Raw genomic sequence first — 19,949 nt, forward strand, 5'->3', positions numbered from 1 at the left:
AGATAATGAAATAAAAGCAGAATTACTTACCAAAAATCTGAATGAAAAACTGCTATTAAACAAACGAAGAACTAGAAAAACAAATCCACTGCAAAATATTTCTTTCTTACGACATCTTTTATGAAAGAAATCAAAACGGCCAAGGGGGGAGGGGGGGTTATGGATTCATCCAGTAAAAATCAATAAATTTCAAAACATGAAACAAAGCGAAGATTTTGGAGAACTATGAAAAGGGTCAGCAGAAAAGAGAAATTTAAAAAACGAGCGAAGAACAACGAAAAAGCCAATTACAGAAATAATGAGAGCGTGGGTCTTGAGAGAGAGAGAGAGAGAGGAGAGAGAGAGTAGAGAGACAGAGAGAGAGAGAGAGAGCAATTTCACTACATTTCAGGCGAACTTTTAATTAAGACCACGTGGTTTCATTCCCATAAATGAATGAAGCTGAAATCGCAAATAGAGAGATTCAAGGAAAACAAACTTTTGGATTTTACTTTATTTTTTCTCTTCCTTTTAATCACCGCCAATTGGCACAACTTCTCCCCAAAAGCAAACAGTTTACTCAGGACTTGGAAGCAAATACCTGATGTGAATTAATATGGAACGGAGAAGAAGGAGCGCCAAAGAGGCAAGGGGAACATTCCGAAGCCTTTACAGAGTTAATTTCACTGATCTAATTATTTGAAATTGATGTACTACATTTTGACAAGCTCACTATAGATGGAAATCTAGGTCAGAGGTTTCATAAGGTTATCTTTTCATAGGGTAACTCGGTTGCTAATTACTTGGCCAAGATATAAACATGAGATATTCAAATGTCATTTTCCGGAGGTTGTTACAAACCCAACGTGACCTTCTGGCAACCCATTCACCTTTCTTCCAAACCTTTTTTAAATCGAACAAAAAATAACGACTATAGGACATAAAAGAAAACTGAAGTAAGGAGGAGAGAGTACCAAAGGTAAAATCCTGATAAAATGTTAAATAAAGGTATATGGGCATAAAGGGTACTGGGAGGAGAGAGAGAGAGAGAGAGAGAGAGAGAGAGAGAATTGGCAATGAGGGGAAACTGATACACGAAGGATAATTCTTAAAGCAAAGAGAAGTGAGAGATATGAAGAAAGGAAGACTACAAAAAAAATCTATGACAACCTCTCTCTCTCTCTCTCTCTCTCTCTCTCTCATCTCTCCCTCTCTCTCTCTCTTTCTATATATATATATATATATATATATATATATATATATATATATTAATATATTATATATATACTATATATATATATATATATATATATATATATATATATATTATACATATATATATATTAAATCAAATAAAGAAGCTGAATTGGAGACACATTCAGCTAACTAAGACTTAACATCACTTCTAACAACCAGCGTAAGAGAGGAGCCTTATATATTTAATTGTTAGAATTTATAAATCTTCTTATATCTATTGAATTTTGTAGTTGTCAACGCGATCCCAAATCGAGAGCTGGTGGAGGCAGTACTATTTAATTCGAGGAAGGCCCTTTTGCTGGCATAAGGCGGTGGACTCAAACCGTCCAAGAAACCAGCGGCAGATTCTTTTCTTGAGCTGGAATCTTGGAATCTTGGAAGAAGAAAGGAACACAAGATGTCTTCCCAAAAGCTCACGGTTCTCGATCGTTCTGCCACAATTAAGACCGACTTCGGATCATGTGGCAAATTGGAAATATGCAACGGAGAGAGAGAGAGAGAGAGGAGAGAGAGAGAGAGAGAGAGAGAGAGAGAGAGAGAGAAGATGTTCGTTACAATAATATCCTTGAACCACAGTCCTATATTGAGACCAAATTATATTACTCATTTTATCAAAATCCCAGCTGGTTTATATATATATATATATATATATATATATATATATATATATATATATATATATATATATATATATATGCATAGTAAATACTAAATACCTACCATTACATTATATTCTATATTTTGACAATTTTAGTGCTTGCACTTTTTCAGAGCTGAGCACCACAAAAATGAAATTTTCTTCATCTTGCAAAAAATCATGACACAAGGGGAACGCTACGATCGGTAGTCATCTGTATTTGATTGTTTTTCCCATATACAGAATTTTTATGTTAAATTTAGATACAGGTGAAAAGTAATCGTCATTTCTACATATTTTTCTCAAGGAATTTTAATTTTCTTGAACAAATGAGATTGTAAGAGAGAGAGAGAGAGAGAGAGAGAGAGAGAGAGAGAGAGAGAGAGAGAGAGAGAGAGTGGCGAAAGCAAAACCTTCGTCAGATCTGAATGCAAGGTCGTGTCCCCTGTGCCAGGTAAGGGAGTGTTAGTCAGTTGTACTAAGTCTCTCAGAAGCAGATCCGATTCATCTCTGTAATATGTCTCACATTAAGCATTAATTTCATTAATATTATATGTAACGTCTCAGATTCAGAAGTGGTCGTATGAGGTAAAAAGTGACCAGTACAGTATGTACATATATTATATACAGTATACAGTGTTAATATATATATATATATATATATATATATATATATATATATATATTATATATATATATATATATATATATATATAAAGAGAGAGAGAGAGAGAGAGAGAGAGAGAGAGAGAGAGAGAGAGAGTTCTGGCAATCTTCTTAGACACGAAAATGAAAAGTGTTTCTTAGAAAATATCCAACAAACGAGACGGTTGACGCAACGAGGGTATTAATACCTAAAGGCTCCTTCCTCACTACGGAGAAGCCTTTTAATTAATAGCCATCAAGAGCTTCTTGCTTTAGTCTGAGATCAAAATAAACTGCCACTTCATTCATGGGCCACGATGATATTAATGAAAGCTGAATCTGAGACATGTTATGGATAATGTTAATTAATGCTGAATTTGAGACATGTTATGGATGATATTAATGAAAGCACTGAAATTGTCACAATGAATAATAAAATCTACTATATCAAAATAAAAAGGCTCTTAACAGAAGCCTACTCCTACTTATGACTTTATTTTTGTAAACGTCCATCACAATTTGCAACGCCAAGAGTAAATAAGAAAGACAATATAAATCTGGAAATATTAACAGGTTCCAAACAAGATAAGGTCACGACTTGTATCAATGACAGAATCGAAAACCCTTTAGGTTATATTCAGGTATAATTTATTTGAAACTACACTGACTGTTAACAATTAATTTCAATCGAAAGTGACAAAGCTTTCCGGCTGAGATAATGAAATAAAAGCAAAATTATTTACCAAAATCTATATGAAAAACTGCAATTCAACAAACAAAGAACTAGAGAACAAATCCATGGCAAAAATATTTCTTTCTTACGAAAGTGTCTAAGAAAGAAATCAAAATGGCCAATTTGGAAGGGAGGTTATGGATTAATCAAGCAAAAATAAATAAATATCAAACACGAAACACAGCGAAGATTTTCGAACTTATGAAAAGGATCAGACAGAAAAGAGGAATTTAAAAAACGAGCGAAGAACAACGGAAAAGCCTAATTACAGAAATAATGAGTGTGTGGGTGTTGAGAGAGAGAGAGAGAGAGAGAGAGAGAGAGAGAGAGAGAGAGAGAGAGAGAGAGAGAGGAGCAATTTCATTACATTTCAGGCGAACTTTTAATTAAAACCACGCGGTTTCCTTCCCATAAATGAATGATGCTGAAATCGCAATAGAGAGATTCAAAGAAAACAACTTGTGGATTTTATTTTTATTTATTTTTTATTTTTTTGTCTTCCTTTTAATCACTGCCAACTGGTGCGACTTCTTCCCCAAAAGCAAATATTTCTCCAGACTTTGAAGCAAATACCTGATGTGAATTAGTATGGAGCGAAGGCGATGAAAGGGAAAAATTCCAAGGCCTTTGAAGAGTTAATTTAACTCTTCTGATTGAAATTGATGTACTACATTTTGACAAGTTCTATCCATAGATGGAAATCTAGGTCAGAGTTTTTAAAGATTACTTTTTCATAGGGTAACTCGGTGGGTGAATATTTGGCTAAGATATAAACATGAGATATTCAAATGTAATTTGCCGGAGGTTGTTACAAATCAAACATGAACTTCCGGTAACCCATTCACCTTTCTCCCGAACCTTTGTAAGACCTTGACGTTCGTTTTCAATGGTTGAATTTCATTAGCAAAAAAGAGAAATTCGCACACAGAGTATGATGAATTGTTAACACTAATAATGTCGCCATTTAATGTACATACGCGTTGAAATTCTTTAGGTAATCTTTGTACGAGAGAGAGAGAGAGAGAGAGAAGAGAGAGAGAGAGAGAGAGAGAGAGAGAGAGAGAAACTCCTCTCCCTCATTCAAGAGGGAAATTCTAAATGCAGAGGAGAGGAGGAAGAGTAGAGAACAGATCAAAAGACTTGTTATTATCATCTACGGAACCTATAGACTTTCATTTCCAATCTTTCTCGGGACCTTATTTGTAACTCAAATCAGCCAGCGCGCATGCGCCCGCGCACAGCAGGGGTTCTATGAGGCTCGATTACGCAATACTTCGTATTCAATATCGATTCAATAATTGTTGTACGAGACATTCTGCGCATGCGCATGAATTGTACACCGTAATACGTTGGATAAATATAGTTACCAACGGAAATTCCTGATACTCGATATAAAGAATCGATATTTGTTGTACAAGTCATTCTGCGCATGCGCACAGCATGTATCCTAAATGGCGAGCTTACGTCACTTATAAGGCGTTGGATAAATATGAAGAATGAAAAGGGAAATGTATAAATACTGAATAATAACGACCAGAAGCAAAACAAAAATTAAAAAAAGAAATGATAAAAGGATGATTTGAAAAAAAAAAAAACAAAAAAAAATACAATAACGAAACAGGGTGAATTGAAAAAATAAATGAAAATAGTCAAATAAAAGGATGAATTAAGAAAATAAAAACAAATACAGTTGACAAAACGGAATGAGAAAAGAAAGGAGACAATAAACACCGACCAGAAAGACACCAAAAGGGAAAGGAGCTAAAGAAACTGAACTTCAAAGAGACGAAAGAAAAAACAAATCTTTTGAAAATGTGGCAGTGTTTAAAAAAAAAACATAAATAACAGGAAGAAAAATACACGAGAGGAAAAAGATGAAATAATATTAAGAGAAAACGATAGAAGAAAGAAACAATGTAGCATTCTAAAAAGATTGTGAGTGTATATCTATATATATAGATGTATATATATATATATAATATTAATATATATATATTAATATAAATATTATATAATATGATATATATATCAGATATATATATACATATATATATATATATATATATATATCTATAGATATAGATATATATATATCCTATATTTATATATATATATATATATATATATATTATATGATATAAATATATATATATCTATATTATATATAGATATATATATATATATATATATATATATCTATATATATATATATATATATATATAGATAAAAATAGATATATATATATATATAGCTATATATGATTATATAGTACGCCTATATATATATATATATATATATATAGATATATATCTATATATATATATAATGATAGAATGTATATATATATATATATATATATATATATATATATATACAGATATATATTATGAGATATATATGATATATATATATATATATGATATGATATATATATATAGATATATATATATATATATATATATTATATATATAGCTATATAGGATAGGATAGATAGATAGATAGATATAGTATCGAGAGCTTATATATATATATATAGATATAGAGTAGTAATCTATATAATAGAATTATAAGATTATATATATAGTGTAGATTAGCTAGAGAGATAAGATATGAGATATACAGAATATAATAGGGTAAAAGATATATATGTATAATCTATAATAGATAATAGAGAGTATATAATAGGATTATATATATATAAGTAGAGAAATAGAGAGATCGATCTAGTCTCGGTTGATTATAGCGTGTGACTATCTTTTATATTATATATAAAATATCTAGAGTATATCTCTATAGATATATAGATATAATCTAGATATATCTGACGAGATTATAGAGAGAGATATATAGATATATAGATATATCTTAAGATAGTAGAGAGAGATAGAGAGATATTAGTATAGAGAGATATATAGCGAGAGTAGATTATGTATAGATGATAGATACATATCGATATATATATCGATATATAGTATAAGAGATAGAGATCTATGATATATTATAGATCTATTACTATAAGAATAGATTAGAGAGACGATATATATATATATGATATATATAATATGCGATATATATATATATAGATACTATAGATTCTAACATATATATATAATATATATTATATATTCCATATAGATATATATATATATCTATATCTAATATCGATAATCGATATATCTTAATATATAATAGATATATGATATATATATATATAATATATATAATATTATATTAATATATATCTATATACTGATATCGATATCTATAGATATATATATCTATATAGATATATATATATATCTAATATATAATATATATATATATATAGAATAGATATAGGACTTATTATCATATATATCTATATATATAATTATATATATATATATATAATATATCTATCTTCATCGATATATAATAATATAATAAATATATATATATATTATAGATATAGATATCTATAAATATTATAGATATTTCTATATATATATATTAATAATTTCTATATATATTATATATATATCTATAGATAATATATTATATATATATATCCTAATATATATATATATGTGTGTGTGTGTGTGTGTGTGTGTGTGTTTTGTGTGTGTGTGTAAGTAAATATATATGCATATATATGTAGTAAGGGGAATGCACAGACTCATCATATTTAACTTCCCATGGAGACAGAGTTCGGGCAACAACCTAAGAATGCTGATGACTCTTTTTTGGGTGGTATGATGTTAAAGTTCTTTACCTAAGCATACTCTAAAATGGTACTGAGTGATGGTGATTGCCTGAGTGGTGGTGAATGGTGATGCCCGGTGGTGCTGACTGGTGATGATTGATGATGAAACCCGGGAGTGGTAATGGGGTTGTATATGCCTAGTAGTGAGTGGTGTTGATTTTTGGTGTGGCAATGGTGGTGTATACTTGGGAAATGGTGTTGATTTTGGGTGTGGCAATATTGATAAATACTGGGGAATGGCAATATTAATGCCCTTACTTGATATATTTGCAGGAGAATTATTGCTATGGTGAATTATTATTATTATTACTTGAGATATTTTACAGGGGGTTATTTAAGTAGAATTATCATTATTTGAGATATTTCATGGGAGATTATTTTATAATTATTACAGATAATTATATTATGGAGAATTATTACAATGAATTATGGGAGAAGTTTTGTGGTTAATTATTTACAGAGTTTCTATGACTTTGGAGAATGTGTCAGTGATGAATCTGGCTGAATTTTTGGTGAATTGTGCTGAATTTTGCTGAACTTCTGGTGAATTTTGTGCTGAGTTTTTGGTGAATGGGCAAGCATTAACATTGGTGATGTTTTTTATACTAATACTGGTGATTTTTTTTATATACTAACATGGGTGTTGTAATGCTATCAAGGGTGGTATTGTTTTTTGTTTTTTATTTTTTTTTATTTGGGAGGAACTAACAACAAACACTTTTTTATTTTTTTTTCTTTTTTTTGATTTTTCAGCAGAAAAGTTACTTGACACCTACGTGAGTCACGGGGATAGTTAACAGTAACGTTGATTTTCTTTTTCCTCTTTTGGAAGTTAGCCATCGCTGACAAGTTTTCTATCATGCTAACAAGTTTTCTATCATGGGTGAATTTGAATTTATTTTTCTCTTTAGTTTGTGGGAATTTTTTTTTTAATATATCAGTTTGTGACTTGGAGTCATTGTGCGGAAAAGTGTTTATGATTTCAGCTGTTTGATGCTGCAGAGAGATTTATGGGAGAATTTTTGCATTTTCTTTTGAATGCATACACAATGGCACTACATTTTTTTTTTTTCTGGATATTCGTGTTCCAGAAGTTGTGGGTTTCTTGCACAATACTTTTGTTGCATTTGTGACAATTTTGCCAGAGATAGGAAACTTGGCTAAGTTTCTAGTGGCCTATGCCGTAGTAGTGCATATGGAGAAGTCTTTGCTTAGACACTTTGAATTTGGAGTTTTTGTTATAATGAGTTGTGGCACATTGGTGATTTTTTTTAGAATTTCCTAGGCAATTTTATTTGCCGAGTTTTTGCCCTTTTTCAGTAGTTATACTAAACAGAGTGTTTATAGTCTTTGACTATAACATTGAGTTATTTTCCTGGAGAATTGGAGATATAATATATTGAAGATATATTTTTGGCCTTTTGATATTTTTTATTTTTTGGAAATATTCCACAGTCTAGGCCTATGGTGGTAAGAGCTATGTTTAGTTCAATTATTTTGCAGCCATCTTTGTTGCAAATGGAGACACCTTTTTGAGGAGACATGGGGCAATATTTTTTTATTGTGTCAGCTGGATGCTTTGAGTGCATTTTTTTGGAGATGGAGCTACATTTTTTTATTATCCTGCTTGGGGTTAATATTTTTTGGAGACTTGTTTTATTCCACATGGAGTTATTGGTGAAATAGAGGTAAGTATTTTTTGTTTGCCGAAACAGAGGTGAATATTTTTTTTTTTTTTTTGCTGGAGTGGTGGTTTTATTAACACGTGGTTATTGGTGAAATAAGAGGGAATATGGTGGTGTGGTTATTAATTAAATGGAGGTAATATTTTTATCACTGGAGTGGTTTTATTATTAATATGGTGATTTATATATATATATATATATATATATATATATATATATATATATATATATATATATATATATAATATATATGTGGATGGCATTAATCTTTGGGGGTGACCTTTTTTTGTGGTTATGATTTTTTTTAGTTGAATTCCTGGAGTTTTTTCGAACCAAGAGAAGAGTTCTGTGGTTCTTTTTGGTTTTGTGACTAATTGGAGGCGAGTGGCATTACTGCATTGTGGTCCTATGGAGATGTTGGATTTTTTATATTCACCAGTGAGTTATTTTTGGAGGCATATAATTGCTGAATTATAAGTTTATCATAGTTTTTTTTTTATCCCAGATAGGTGATAATTTTTTCATATACTTGGGCAGTATCATGCGAGAGTTATGTCTTTGAGACAAATTTTGAACACCTTAGCCATATCCTGGAGACAATTTTGTGAAATGTGCTTACGTGATTTCAGTGATCATGGGTTTCTGAAGTTGTAAGTCTGACTAGACATTTTCTGAAGTTGTAAGTCTGACTAGACATTTTTATGCTGCAGTTCGAGCACCTGATGTGTCCGCAGGTGGATTTTTGCTGAAAACACTGTGATGAGTCCGGTGTGCTGACTCTTTTCCTCTAGTGGTGATTGCTCAGAGTTTTTGCAATATCTGGAAATGTTGACCATACCATTTCATGAAAATGCACATGTAAGGGATTCCTTTCTGGCCGTGTCAGATAGCTTGGAAAGTTGTGATGGCAAAAATTCCGTAACTATACATATGGCATTTATGGGTAAAATGCGGGGTTATGTATATCATGCATATATTATGTGCTTTGTGATGGGGAAGTTCACTTGTCATTATCTTTTTTTTATTTTTTTTTTTTGCTTTTCCTACGAGAGATGTAATCGGGAATTGAGCTTTAAATAGCATTTGTTTTTGGACAGGAGATGTAATTTATCGGGGTTGTGATTTACATAAATGGGCGTTTTGAGATTAATTATATGAGCAATGAGGAGTTGTTGCTGTCAGACATTGGAGAATTTTTGTTAAAATATCAGAGCTTGAGAGAACATTTTTGATAGATTTGGGGCTGGGCTCATTTTTTTTTTTTCTTGGGCTCATTACTTTTTTTTTCTTTTTTTTTTTTTTTTACTTGTGAGAATTTGTGAGCTTGAAATGTGAGTGCAGAAGTCTGTGGAGTTACTGTGAATTCTGGATTGTGTGTGCTGGTGTGTGAATTTGGTGAAGTTTTTTTTATTGGAGAATCAAGTTAGAGAACTTAATATTTGTTTTTGTTTTTGCGGAGTTGTGATAATAACTTATGATTTAGTGATCATATAGAGTTCCTTCACGAGTTGAAGTTAGAAATTAGTTCAGTGGAGTTAATTGGGAGACGTTCAGTTAGTTTTTTATGGGAATTTTTGAAGTCATTATTTGACCCAAGGATGTATGGGGTTAATTTTCTTTTTTGATAGACCGATGACTTGACTGACATACTTAAACACACCAGAATCGTCGTTCCCCGACGCTAGCTAGATGGCCACCAGCCATTGCAGAGATGTTGCTGTCGTTTGCCCAGGGTACTTAAGAGAGTTTCTACGAGTCTACAGAGTTCTACAGCGCTTTTGGGTCTACAGAAGCCATTAGATGTCTTCAGCAGGGAGACGTTTCGCCTTCCTACAGCATATTTTTCACGAGTTGCAGTTGCAGACAAAGAGGGATATTCAAGAGTCCAAGATGCAGAAAAAGTTTCTACACCCAATTGTTATTGGAGATGAAGCATGATAGACATTACGTTGTGCTGCCAGAGACGTGCAGTTATTACTATAATTTGTGTTTAATGAGCCGGCCAATGTGTTTTTTTATATATTGAGCTATTTTATGTGGCCTGTGGCTAGGCTGGGGCTAGCCAGGAGGGTTGCCGAGCTAATCTGTAGTAAGGGGGAGTGCACCGAACTCATCATATTTAACTTCCCATGGAGACAGAGTTCGGGCAACAACCTAAGAATGCTGATGACTCTTTTTTGGGTGGTATGATGTTAAAGTTCCTTACTTAAGCATATCAGTGCCATGAGGGCTTGACCAAGGTGACTTTGAAACTAGTTGAAAGCAGTTTCTGGGTGTGAACGAAGGGCGTGAGTTCGTGTGTATGTGTACAAGCTATGTCCGTGCATAACGGCAGGTTTTAGGCAGAACGGAGGAGACAGCTGCCTTGGGGAGAAAGAGCCTGGATGGCTCTATAATGTGCTTTTGTTTAAGTGTGTGAAATTCCAGCTGCAATGGGTGAGTTATTGTGCTTTAGCCAAAGATGTGGCTTAGTTGACTATTTTTGACATTTTGTAAAGATGTTCTATTTCATTTAATCTTTTGACTTTGGCTTTACAATTGTGTGTCCTCACTAGTGTGTTCTCCTGTCTTTTAAATAGGCGGATCTAGTGGAGGGGACTGAGTGTCCTAGTGGAAAGGACTAAGTGTCCTAGTGAGGGGTCTGTGTTTTGGAGAAGAGATAATTGGTGTGTGACTAATTACTGATTAAGACTATTAAAATACTGGGGGGTTGTCTAAGTTAATTGAACTATGAAATATCATTCTATTAATTATCCTGTAAGAACCTGAGTTATCCATTTAGTACTTTACTTTGAATAAACGTATATTTTTGTAGCTCCAACTCTGATTTGGTGGTCTTAGATAATGGAGTGGAGGTTGAGAAATGAGAGATGAGAGGAGGAAGAGATGGAGGAGAGAGAGAGAGAGAGAGAGAGAGAGAGAGAGGGGAGGGACTGAGTGTTACCAATTCGCTTTCCGCTAAGGCTAAACGCATACCAAACATAAGTAACGCGGGGGCGATGCTCCCGTATTTATATATATATATATATATATATATATATATATATATATATGTGTGTGTGTGTGTGTGTGTGTGTGTGTGTGTGTGTGTGTGTGTGTATAACTGAATCACGAAAGTTGGAAAGGTGATAAATCCATAAATAAAGATATAAGCCACTATGGAAAAATAAACAACGGAGTTCTGCAAGATCTTTCAACTCGACGTCCTATACTCAGCAGACAAGTTTGTCTACTGAGTAAAGGACGTCGAGTCGAAATATCATGCAAAAACTCCGTTATTTATTTTTTCCTGCGTGGCTTATACCTTTATATATATATATATATATATATATATATATATATATATATATATATATATATATATATATATATGTGTGTGTGTGTGTGTGTGTGTTGTGTGTGTGTGTGTGTGTAAATATATATATATATATATATATATATATATATATATATATATTATATATATATATAATATATACATATATAAGTAGGAACAGGATAGCCAGAAGACGTGGTAATGTACCAGACATTATTTTCCTTAAAATAAAACAAGGGCACAGCCGAGCTTTCGGGAATGCATTACTCTTCCCATCATCAGGGTCACTTATCTATAAAAAGATACAAAAACGAGAAACAGTAAGAACTATACTGATTGAGTATATCTAAAAACATTACAACACTTTAAAATACACAACACAAAGTAAAAAAGGAACATAAAAACTAAGTTAACTGCAAATCATAAAAGAGCAATGACAAGTTAAAAGAGATTACGTAAAACGCATAAATATACTGAGAGCGAAAAAACCTTTTTTGTTTTTGTTTCCGTGATTGGGTGTTTGTAGTGGATGTTCCAGAACACTTTAAAACATTCCTAAAGCCAGGAAAAATAGTTATTGCCGCTAAAGAAAATTAAATGGTACACTTAACACTGACATAACAAATATAAAAACCAACACAACACATCGAGAAATCTACAAGAAACGAAATAAAACAGACAATTCAGAAGAAAAGATTTTCACCTCCAAACAGCAACAGCGGCATCCGGTCTCCAACGCCCCAGGAGTAATCATCTCCTGAGAGAGAGAGAGAGAGAGAGAGAGAGAGAGAGAGAGAGAATGTTGAGCTTCTGCTACACGTTCAAATATATAGTCGCTCTATTAAATATGCATTTACACACTTGACAGAAGAGAGAGAGAGAGAGAGAGAGAGAGAGAGAGAGAGAGAGAGAGAGAGAGAGCAGTGATGATGATGATGATGATGATGATGATGATGGGTGTTTCAACGTCCATAAACACCGCATAATAATTCCAAAATTTCTTAGATGCCTCATACAACAAACATCGTCCTTTAAATAGGCCTATAGAATTTTGTCGGCATTCACTAGACAGTAATTGGAGGGCATATTTCATGAGGTCTCTTGAACTAAACTTTTGTATACTTATTCACTTAAACAATACTTAGGAAAGTAATTTAAACAGCCTTAACACACAGATTAATATAATTATTAACACCTTACAATTGACAACAAACACGCTGAAGGTGGCAAGCCAAATAGTACATTCGTATGTTTAGACCGCTTTATAGTTAAATGGAATTCCTGTCGACGAAAGGACCTCATCCAAAACGTAGACAGAAGCGAGAAAGTCCTATTCAGTGAATATGTTTAGTTCGTAACCACTCTGTCCTAAAAATATGAACAATATCATATTATTTTTGACATGGTAAACAGTAAGTCAAAAATTTAAAATTTCCCCAGAATTACTCAAAATTAAGCTGCATAAATTTTTTACAGGGCTTCGCACAAAATAAAATTAACCAAAGCCATAAACTTCATAATAATGCAACCTTGACGCAAATAACCTGGAAATTTTATATGAATAAAGATTGACTCAAAAGACCAAGAATAGTTATTTAATAATTAAGGATTTAGCAAGACCTTTACTTAAATATAAATGAAAGTACTGACAATAACAAGGAATCGAACTAAAACCCGCTTCCTTCAGTTGAACCCCATACCTGTTATTGTCCAGAGAGGCATATAAGTGGAAGTGACGACGACGTTCGCCACAAGAGCAAGTTGCAGATAAAGGAGCCAATTATGCGACACATCAAGCGAAGACTCCACTTGGGCTCAATCACACACAACGATGCTGAATACATCAAAGTAAGCCCTTGGTCATAACTCGAGGACGAGGACTTCAGAACTGAATACGTCTCGACGTGGCACATGGTCGTGGCAAAACCAATTGAAGAAGCTATCCAGTGGTCCAGTGAGGGTTTTACAACATCCACATATTGTTTATATTCCTCACTGTATAATTATCGACGAGGAAACGCATCTGCGAAAAACACTTGAACACGAAAATTAGTAATTTCACAGAAGGCTTACAGGAATGGAGGAGGAGTTGCTGCCATACTGCGGACGGAGTGATATCTCTGCTTCTGTCTTTCAGTACATAACCATATCGGCTTGTATAGTTATAACAAGTTAATAAGGGAACCAATGGAAGAGGGTTAAAAATGAAAACAACGCTAATTCAATACCATTCTTAAAACTATCAAACAACTACTTACTCCCTTTGAGTCAAAATATGCGGTTAATACAAACAAAAGTGGAAAGTTACGAATTATATTCGTAATTTTCTGGACATCTCTTCATGTGATTTAGGGGCCAGAAGGTCGGTATGTGGGGGCTTCTGATGTGGTATTACGGCTATGGAACATCAGCACATTAATATTCTCAAGACATTCACTGGTTTAGTCTGTCTCTCTGTCTCTCTCTGTCTCTTTCTCTTTCTCTCTCTCTCTCTCTCAATGACCTATTGAAGCAGCGATGGATTGTGATAATCTATTTTTACAAAGCAATAATTTTTTAGCACATATATATATATATATATATATATATATATATATATATATATATACATATATATATATATATATACATACATTATATATATATATATATATATATATATATATATATATATATATATATATATATATTATATATATATATATAATAAGAGTACCACAGAAAAGACATTGTCAAGGAACGAATGAATTACAGTTGGATAGAAAGTTATCATGTAAACAAAAAAATCAAGAATACCAGATGGTTAATCGTCAAAATGGTATTCTTGATCTTTTTGTTTACCTGATAACTTTCTTTCTAACTGCATTTCTTTCGTTCTATGAAAATGTCTTAGTAAAGACGAAAGCGTTTGGGTTTCTGCCTATTATTTTCCTGTGGTATTAACATTTTCCTGTTGTAGGGATAAGTACATTATATATATATATTATATATATATATATATAATATATATATATATATATGCAGAAGCCAGGGTACTATGTCGTACCTCTAAGTAAATGGGGATACAATCCACAATGAAGTAAATTCCTCTTGTAGTTAAATCCTATACAAGTAATATATATTTTAAAGTACAAGAGGAATTTACTTCATTGTGGATTGTATCCCCATATATATATATATATATATATATATGATATATATATATATATATTATATATATATGAAATTATGTATATATATGTATATATATATATATATATATATATATATATATATATAAATACACATATATACACTCAAACTCCATAACGGGAAAAGTTGTCATCGCTCAAAAGCAGTCAAACAAAACTTTAAATCAATTTTATCAATCAAACATTTCAAACGGTTTATCACGTCATTTCCAAAAAAACTTCAAGCGCAATTTGTTTTGCATTTTACACGAGAGAGAGAGAGAGAGAGAGAGAGAGAGAGAGAGAGGAGGAGAGAGAGAGAGAGAGAGAGATTACTCGCTAATCACAACAAAAGTTTAATAGTCTTAGAGACAAAAAATTGTGTTGTTTATATTAACTTGGAGGAGAAAAGTTGCTGCTCCATTGTTGGAGGCTTTATTTTGTGCAAGAGAGCACAAAGACGCATATGTTGTTCTTCCCTTAATTCTAAAGTGGAATTTGGACCCACAACAAAGGCCACCCATGGACACGTGAAGGAGAAAAAACGCTAAGAAAACACCGGAGTTATTATTGAAAGTCGATGCTGGTAAAATCTGGGAAAAATGTTTACATCTACTTTACATTCAGAGCAAAATAAGGACTATGCAGTTAGTGACGCCAACATCGACATGATGTTAATTTGTTTATTTAAACACCCAGTGAACACAATACTACGCATATAGACATACACACATTTTTATATACATATATATAGATAGATAGATAAATAGATAGATAGATAGATAGATAGATAGATAGATAGATAGATAGATAGATAGATAGAGCAAAAAAACAGAACAGAAAAGAGTTTAATTTTGAATATTTCCGAATCATTCACTGAACACATTCACTTTACATTGTGTCTGACTTTTTACGAATAATGCCGATGTCATGAATACGAACAATACGAAAGTTCCTTTTCACATCCAACACCTTTATTGAGAGGAGATCAAAACAGCCCGGAAAAATCAACTGGGAAAGAAAGAAGGCGAAGAGGAGAAACAACGTCAAAACAGGCGCCTCAAAGAAGCGCCGACCGGAAGTGAGGAGAAAACTCCCACTCAGATCAAAGTGAGGCAACACTGGGTATAACAGGTTAACGCCTCATCGCCGGCTGAGAGAGAGAGAGAGAGAGATGAGAGAGAGAGAGAGAGAGAGAGAGAGAGAGAGAGAGAGAGAGGTTTCCAAAATGAGGTTATATTGTAAAGAGAGAGAGAGAGAGAGAGAGAGAGAGAGAGAGAGAGAGAGAGGTTTTAATAATGAGGATATTTTGTGTGTGAGAGAGAGACGATAAGAGAGAGAGAGAGAAGAGAGCCGAGTTCGCAGCTGCAAGAAGACTGAGAAAATTGTATAATGCTTTCAGTCAGTGTGTCTCGTTGTTTACGACTTGAATGCATTTCTTAAGTAAGATATGCCACATTCTTTTTCCTCATGAGGAGTATCTTGTTTTATAAAAACTACTTCGCAAATTTTTTAAAAATGTATTCAGGAACTCAATTTGCTTATTGTACCTCCAGCTCGACTTCGAAGCTCAACACGAGACAGGAGGATGTCCTCATCCTTCATCCTTGGGAGTTTTCGAAGGATTTCAGTGGAAACTGACTCAGTGGATACTGGAGCCCAAAACGAAATGACATCCAAAAGCTAAGCATTCCAAAGATCTGGAGGAACTGACCACTAAGCTTCATTATTTTTTTTACTATAGTAAATTCACATCACCCGTGCATCTGATGTCTAGGCCAGTCCCTTATGACGCTCCTGATTGGCTGTTGATAAGCCAATCCACAGGGCTGGCCGGGAAAGTGGAAAACTCAGTCTCTCGAGAGAGTTCACATAGGCAGGATGTACATTCCACCTCTCCTGAGGGATAACTTTTGAAAGACGCATCCCCCCAGGAGAGGTAGAACATACATCCTGCATATGTAAACTCTTCTCGAGAGAGTGAGAGTTTCCAGTCCTGTGATTGCTTACCAACGCCAATCAGGAGCGTCGTAAGGGACTGCCAACCAGACATCCTAATAGCACCGCTGATGTGGAATCTACCATAGGTGAATTACCTTCCGTGATTATGACTCTGACATCAACCAATCCTGAATCACGACTCATCCAGACAGCCTTCCTTCGCCTGAGTTTCATTTAAAAGTAAAAAGCAAAAAAAACAAAAAAAAAGTTTCCTTTAATTTCTCCCTCTGCATGTAAGATGAGAATATATATATATATATATATATATATATATATATATATATATATATATATATATATATAATAGTATATATATACACATATATATACATATATATATATATATATATATATATATATATATATATATATATATGTGTGTGTGTATAAATATAAAAGACTTATGGAGACTATTCATCTCAGCTTCACCAAAACCACAGTAGATTGCCATGAATTCTCTCTCTCTCCTGGCTCTCTCTCTCTCTCGGTCTCTCTCTCTTCTCTCTCTCTCTCTCTCCTCTTTAATTTTATTTCACTCAACTTGCCCCATCTCAACCGGCTCAATTATCCGGTCCATTTTTCCTTTGGGCGGAATCCGTCTATAAATTCTCATATGCACATGCAAGGAATACGTCTCGCTGGAGAGAGAGAGAGAGAGAGAGAGACGAGAGGAGAGCGAGAGGAGGAGAGATTCAAACATCCATCTCAAATTAATCTCTGGAACTAAAACCAAAACAAGGTGAGAGAGAAGTGGCTTTGTTGTTAGCTAACAGGTCGTTTTAAATTTACCGCCTTTCTTTTTTCACAAGTGTTTGTTGCTTCGCGTCTCTCTCTCTCTCTCTCTCTCCTCCTTCTCTCTCTCTCTCTCTCTCTCCTTTCTCCTTTTCCAAAAAAAAACGAAAATCTTATTTGGGCGAAAGGGGCGAAAGATTTTTTGGAGAGAGAGAGCGAGAAAGAAAAATGGAACGGAATTGACGGAGCGCGCCAAACAAAAAAAACAAACACCATTCATAATTCAAGTGATTCACATTAAAATTTGTGGTAAAAAGCAACACAAGAATACCTTCTAAATTCCAGTGATGAATCAAAGATCATAAACCGTGTTCCTTATGGAAAATACTGTGTGCATTATTTATAAGTACCTATCAAATTTGCATTTAAGGTTAAGTTTGTGCTTCCATGCTTGTTGACGTTTGTTTTTATAAAAAAAGATGAGAGCAGTGTTTAATAAAGTTTAACTGTGGTTTATCAATATATCCAATTTATTTTCTTCAACGTATGAAGAGTGTAGAAAACTAAGTGTGCAAACAACACGAATTGCATAAATTATTGTATGAAACATCAAGATTCTAAATTAACAAACACGCCCAAGACAAAATGCCACTAAAATACAAAGCACACATATAAAAACAAACATTCATTCACCTAAAAACATCAGCCACGACAGCAACATTAAAAGTGGAATCCATCCACGAGGAAAAAGGACGGAATTCTCGAGTGAACTTTTCCTTCTCCAAACTTACAAAGGAGTAAATCTCTCTCTCTCTCTCTCTCCTCTCCTCTCTCCTCTCTCTCTCCTCATTCTTCTCTCTCTCTCTCAAGACTTACTCACTCGCAAATACTCCTTGCATATGCATATCCCAATTTATGGAAAGGACCTCGTTCAAGGCGAAAAACGAGCTGGATAATTGAGAGAGAGAGAGAGAGAGAGAGAGAGAGAGAGAGAGAGAGAGACAGAGACAGAGAGAGAGAGAGAGTGAGAGAGAGAGAGAGAGGTGTGGGAAGGGGGAGTCGAGTAAAATGAAATGTTGAAAAAAATTAAAAACAATGGCAACAAAGGGAGTTCGCGGCGTAAACTGAATTCATATTTGGTAGGAAGTTTGTTGGACGGGGGTTTGCTTGCTCTTTTGTGGGGGTTAATTATAAGGAAAACTAATCACCTCTGATGAAGAGATCAACTTGAAGGCGAAGAACGAAGAAAAAAAACAAAGAACAGCCGTAGCATTTTTTTTTTTTTATCTTAGGATATCAGCATATTTGAACAAACAGATGCACATCGAAAGGTGTACCTGTAATATGTATTTACATTATTTATTTTTTTTCTGTTTCCAGCCTTTTGACGTTACCGAAACAAAATTATTTTTAGCACTAAAAATAAGAAAGTAGGAAATATCAAACAATTCCATTTCATTACACAACTCGACTCTGCAACTTAATCGATTCCAAATAGAGAGGAGAGAGAGAGAGAGACGAGAGATGAGAGACGAGAGGAGAGAGAGAGGGGACGGAGAGAGAGAGAGAGAGAGATTAGCCCATCCATCCCAGATTTTCAGGTCAAATGAAAAGGCTATTTTAAAATAAGTCCCGTGGCCTCTTTTTGGCCCCTAAAATTCCGAGTCCCTGACCTTTCGCGATGGTGCCACCAAGCGTCACTTATCACCTTTTCGGAAATTAAAAATGCGTTTTTGGCGGGGGCGTGGGGCGGGTGGGGGCGCTACAGTGGTGCTATTTTTATTTTTTTTAAAAACGTTCATGTCTCACGTTAAGGTATTCAGGTAAATTACAGACAAATGGCGTCTAATCCCACCTAATTACAATTACGTTAATGGACTTGCCGTCATCGTGTAGACCATTTTGAATCAGATTACGGGTCAGGAAGCTACATAAATATCACAGGGATACAAAAATTGCGCATAAAAACTCACGGTTGGATACAATTTCTTCGTCTAGAACGAAGCGAATTGTTTAATCAGTTATTCATGCAGGTGTTTAAAACACTTGA

The 19,949-nt window shown here is 33.7% G+C and overlaps 1 protein-coding gene across 1 annotated transcript in view; it reads right to left on the bottom strand.

Moving 5' to 3' along the window:
* The window catches only part of LOC135199575 (uncharacterized), a 33,885-nt gene extending 17,114 nt beyond the window's left edge, over positions 1 to 16,771 (bottom strand). The window contains exon 1 of the mRNA XM_064227732.1: positions 16,717 to 16,771. Within this exon, the coding sequence (XP_064083802.1) occupies positions 16,717 to 16,771 (55 nt within the window). The remainder of the gene's footprint in view (positions 1 to 16,716) is intronic.
* Between the last annotated feature and the right edge of the window lie 3,178 nt (positions 16,772 to 19,949).

This window comes from Macrobrachium nipponense, chromosome 26 (genome assembly GCF_015104395.2).
Source record: "Macrobrachium nipponense isolate FS-2020 chromosome 26, ASM1510439v2, whole genome shotgun sequence".
Taxonomy (NCBI): Eukaryota; Metazoa; Arthropoda; class Malacostraca; order Decapoda; family Palaemonidae; genus Macrobrachium; species Macrobrachium nipponense.